Consider the following 4638-nt stretch of genomic DNA (forward strand, 5'->3'; position numbering starts at 1 on the left):
AATGAATAAAGTGATAATGATTTGTGAAGCATTTTTGGCGTAATTGACTGCTTGTGTTTGGCGCTATTGAATTGCTACAGGTCTGCAAGAAATACGATGGCAGGTTACCTTTCAATTGTACTTCAAGTTGTGAATTGGAGCTTGTGCGATTTCGTTGGTGACGAGCGTTCTCCTAATTCATTTCGCGATGGCACACTTGATCAACCAATTCTGGAAGTAGTAGTGAGATGTTACCAACAACAAGTGAACTGGCAGCGCCTGACTATGACGAAATAATGATTTTGAAGCACAAATTGTGCAATTGCAAAGCGTATGACTTTGGTAAAAAACTCACTGACCGGGTTTGAGGTCTAATAGGATGAATTTACGAAACACCAAACCCTCAAAGTATATTGCAGCAAAGCAGCTGAAAGGGGATCGCACCCTTGCAAACTACTGCGTCAAGCGGGAGAGGGGTGTCCATGCCTACTCAAAATTGCAGTTGAAAGGGATGATCGAGTACACTTATATAATGCAAAGGCCTACAGTGATTATCAACATGCTACATTACTCACCCTCGTGTGTCATCTATGTGGTTAAATGAGTATATTACACTATTTAAAGTGCTCCTTAATGCCATGTGTCGCCTTCACAAATACCTTCCTTTCAGGGTACCGCTACGACTATTTTGACGCGCCGGCTGTGGCCCAGGGCGGTGGTAATTCTTCAGATGTTTTTGTCATTCCGACGCTTCATACTTCGTGCTTCGGCCGAACTTCTTCGAAGTTCTGTCCTCGTATTCGTACGCTGCTCATTTATCCGGATCCGCAGGGAGGTTTTGGAGTTCTTCCATCCCAGGAAAAACTCCATCTATGTGGAAACACCACCGACATCTGCATAGTCCCCACGAAAAGCTTGTACATTAACGCTGGTGGAAAAATATTGCTGAGCCTGGATGCACGAAGACAAGTGAAGCGCAATGCTTGTCAATCCCCCCCGACAGCGATCTTGCGACTTGCCTTGTCCTCTCCTTTGCTGTGGCTCTGATTGCCCATGGGCATTGTCATCTTCTTTGGTGGATAACTTCCGGAACTAGCGACCAACGCATCAAGTTGGGTTTGCACCCAACTCGAATTGCTGGAAACACCAAGTGTACCTGCTACTGGACCCATGAAGACAGCGTTGCAGGCAGCCACATCTACAGCGCCATCAAGTCATCACCATGTGAATCGAATTCGGACCGAGTTGCGAAGTCGTCGAAGTGCCTTTCAACTCACTTCCTTCAGTCGTGGTGGCGCGAAGCACGCATACGCAACACAACACCTCACGGCCCTATAGTTTTTGATCGGTGAGCTTGGAACGTCAGCGCAAAGAACATAGTCTTCAACTACGTATTTAACACAATGCAAGAAGGTCAGAAAGTTGCAAGAGGATTGAGCGGGTGGTCACCTTTCAGGACTTTCCCTCTCTTGGATGTGTCCATGTTTGGTACCCACGACGAAATCTTTGTCGTACGGATTGCTCTTTTCTCGTCAAGTACTTGTACACCATGAATTCATCGTCAGCAAGTCTGTTCTCAACATTTTGATGGCTTACCTGTTGTTAGCCTTACCTGCTGTTCAAGCAGGTGGTCCCCGAGTCCCCAATGTGCTACTTGGCGATGGCCGCAAAGTGAAAGCATGAGGAAGCCAATACGACTTTGGAGCCGGGCGACGACATAATTGCTCTCCGCGTGGCAAGCGCATACTTTTACGCGGGACCACAATTTGTGCATGGCGTCACACTGTTCCTGGTGCTTTGCTGGAATTTGATAGCACGTTCAATTACAACCGCATCGGTAGGCTGGAGCATGTGACATGGGGAGGTAGTATTGCTACTAGCTGCTTGACTTAACGCATTGCTTTCCTCAAGTGATGCGCTCAAAATCGACCAATGTGGAGAGATGTGCTACCACGTCGTGTGTATGCCAGCCTCACATGCACTGATATCTGTCCGATGTTGATGTATTTCAATTTGAAAATGAATTTGTAGTAAATTGCAATGATTGCATGTAGTTTAGCAATATACCGGCCCACACGTCCTCCGCGATGTGCAGGAGTCAGCTCAACGCTTTTGTTCGGGGAAATTTGAAAGTGCAATTTTCGGTGTGGCTGACGAAGACATGTGTGCTCTACCTCGACGGAATACTGGCGTAGTCCTCTCAATCACAGAAATTGCGAGTCATTCGTTCCGAAAAGGTGTGAAATCCGAGCTAGAAAAATTGACCCGGCGGTCAACGGACGATGTCGATTTGATTTCGTGCCGGTTGGAGTTGAAGCAGTGTGCAAGGTCGGTATATCTACTAAGGTGCCGGTGGATGATCAATTCGTGTGACGAGCAGCATTATGAAATTCTCTATTAGAATGCATAGAAATAATTTTGGTAGGACTCTATGTTAACGACATCTCCTCTGCCGCCCATTCCACTCCATTCCATGGTACTCCTCTATTTGTAGTTTAGTGGGATCCATTTTGACTGGTTTTACAACGTTGTATTATACCTCATCTCTCTCATTCCATTCCTCCTGGCGTCGCTTGTATACTACTGCCAATGGATCAAGGCCACGCATGTCGACCATCCACTGCATGTCGCATCTGTCGACGAGCGGCACGATGCCGTCATTCGCCAAAACAAGTCCTCTTGATCCGGGCTCGTGGCATTTGGAATTCCACTACAAACTTCCTCGTCTCTGTCGAATCGGTAACCTCAATCGTCCAAACATCAATGCTCTTATTAACAAAATATAGAAAAAGTTCCAGAGAAAATCGGAAAAGAATTGCGCGAGCACATGCACACATGCACAGATCTTGCGGCGACTCAGTCACAATGATGTACTCAACAACTCATTCTGTGTGTTTGGCGATTCGATACTACGAAAAGCTGAATTGTAACATTACTGCGTGCAACGAATTCTTTGGCCGCGGAACCAGGCTCCCCAAACGATTTCCCCCGCAAAAGAATGGTGGGCTTACCCGCCCTGCAAAAGTCCATTTTTTGTGCCTTAAAGGAAAAGTGTTTGACGTACAGAACCCTCGGTGGGACGGGAACCGCAGTGGTTATTTCGTGCATGTACAGTACAACCAATGATATTACCTCAAGTGCAAAGAAATCCAATTTCTCTAAGGCCAAAAGGTGACCTTTTCCCTCCTAGCATGTAAATTTACAACCTTGTCTACGCAACAGATCATGTCCATGGACATACCCGGACAAATTGTATTGCGGCCGCTTGGCTACTTTGTACAAGCGCCTCCTTGGAATGACCAATGCACTGACGCCAGTATTAGACGCATTAGAGAAAAGTGCTATCACTCCATGTACCGCCTCATTAACGAGTAAAAAAGTAATACAGCGGTGCAAAAAATACATAGGACTTCGAAAATTTCCGATATCTCGTCTAAGACCGTGTTCGCGGAATAACACTGAATGAAATCCCAACACAACACGACATTATCCGGCCTTTTTATCCGGCGAGACACCACGTGCCAATAATCGTGTCCAGGGAACACTGAACTCTTTTCGACATTTAACTCTGCACGCCATGAAGTCGTTTGGTAACACATCATGTGATGCTGGTGGTGGTCCGTGTGTTGCTGGTGGTGGTTCGTGTGTTGCTGGTTGTGGTCCGTGTGTTGCTGGTGGTGGTCCGTGAGCTGCTGGTGGTGGTTCGTGTGTTGCTGGTGGTGGTTCGAGCGATGCTGTCCCTGGCCCGAGCGATACTGGCCCTAGCCCGTGTGATGCTGGAGCTCGCACGTGCGGTGATGGCAACGCCACAGCACAGGAAGACTCGATTGCTTTAATGACTGTTCTTGCTGCTGCTGTTGCTGCTGTTGGAGTGTGTGTTGCAACCATTTCTCGGATACCAAGTGCAGACAAGTACAATGTTTTAACAGTTAACGAGGTGGATTTTCAACGCATGCTTCACTTTGACAAGTACGAACAGTGGTTCCTCAAACAATTTGCGTTGCAATCAACAAACCTTTCACCACATTTGCAAGATTCTTCGAGCTCACATGCATGACTACAACCTGGATCTTTACACTAAAGCACATTCGTTTGAAAAGAAGTTTGCGGTGTATCTATACTTCATGGGATCCACTTTTGGATACCGAGAGGTTGGTGGAGTGTTTGGCATGTCAAAGTCGTGGTGTCAAAACATCGTGAGTTGCTTTTCGGCGTCCATAAGCTCGATGGCGTCTAAGTGGATACATCTTCCCCGCTCATCACTGGAATGGCGTCAAATTGAGAATGGGTTCTCTAGCTCAGGTGGAATGGCTGGAGTGGTAGGAGCAATTGATGAGACATTGATTGAGATCTTGCGTCCCCATCAGCACGAGGGGTTCTTCAATCGTCACGGCGACCCGTCATTGAACGTAAAAGCTATTGTCGACAGCAGGGGGTCATTCATGAGTGTTGAAATAAGACCGGGGGCCTTTTCAGACAAAAAGATGTGGAAACTGTCTGAAATTGGTAGCACATTTCGCACGAGGGCACTGAAAGGTTGCTATCTCATTGGCGACTCTGGCTATACTGTGTTTCCGTGGCTGCTTGTTCCGTACCTGCCTCATGAAGAGAGATCGGGGGCACTAAACCAACGACAGGCAAACTTCAACTACGTACTCT

At 47.0% G+C, this 4638-nt stretch overlaps 1 protein-coding gene across 1 annotated transcript; it reads right to left on the reverse strand.

Moving 5' to 3' along the window:
- Positions 1-4366: 4366 nt before the first annotated feature.
- On the reverse strand, positions 4367-4583 carry H310_01220 (hypothetical protein; the record flags this gene model as incomplete). Its single annotated transcript, XM_008864276.1, has 2 exons — positions 4367-4519; positions 4575-4583. 2 exons carry the CDS (start codon positions 4581-4583, stop codon positions 4367-4369), a joined length of 162 nt encoding a protein of 53 aa, XP_008862498.1.
- Between the last annotated feature and the right edge of the window lie 55 nt (positions 4584-4638).

The sequence above is a fragment of the Aphanomyces invadans genome (assembly GCF_000520115.1).
Source record: "Aphanomyces invadans strain NJM9701 unplaced genomic scaffold supercont1.2, whole genome shotgun sequence".
Taxonomy (NCBI): Eukaryota; Oomycota; class Saprolegniomycetes; order Saprolegniales; family Verrucalvaceae; genus Aphanomyces; species Aphanomyces invadans.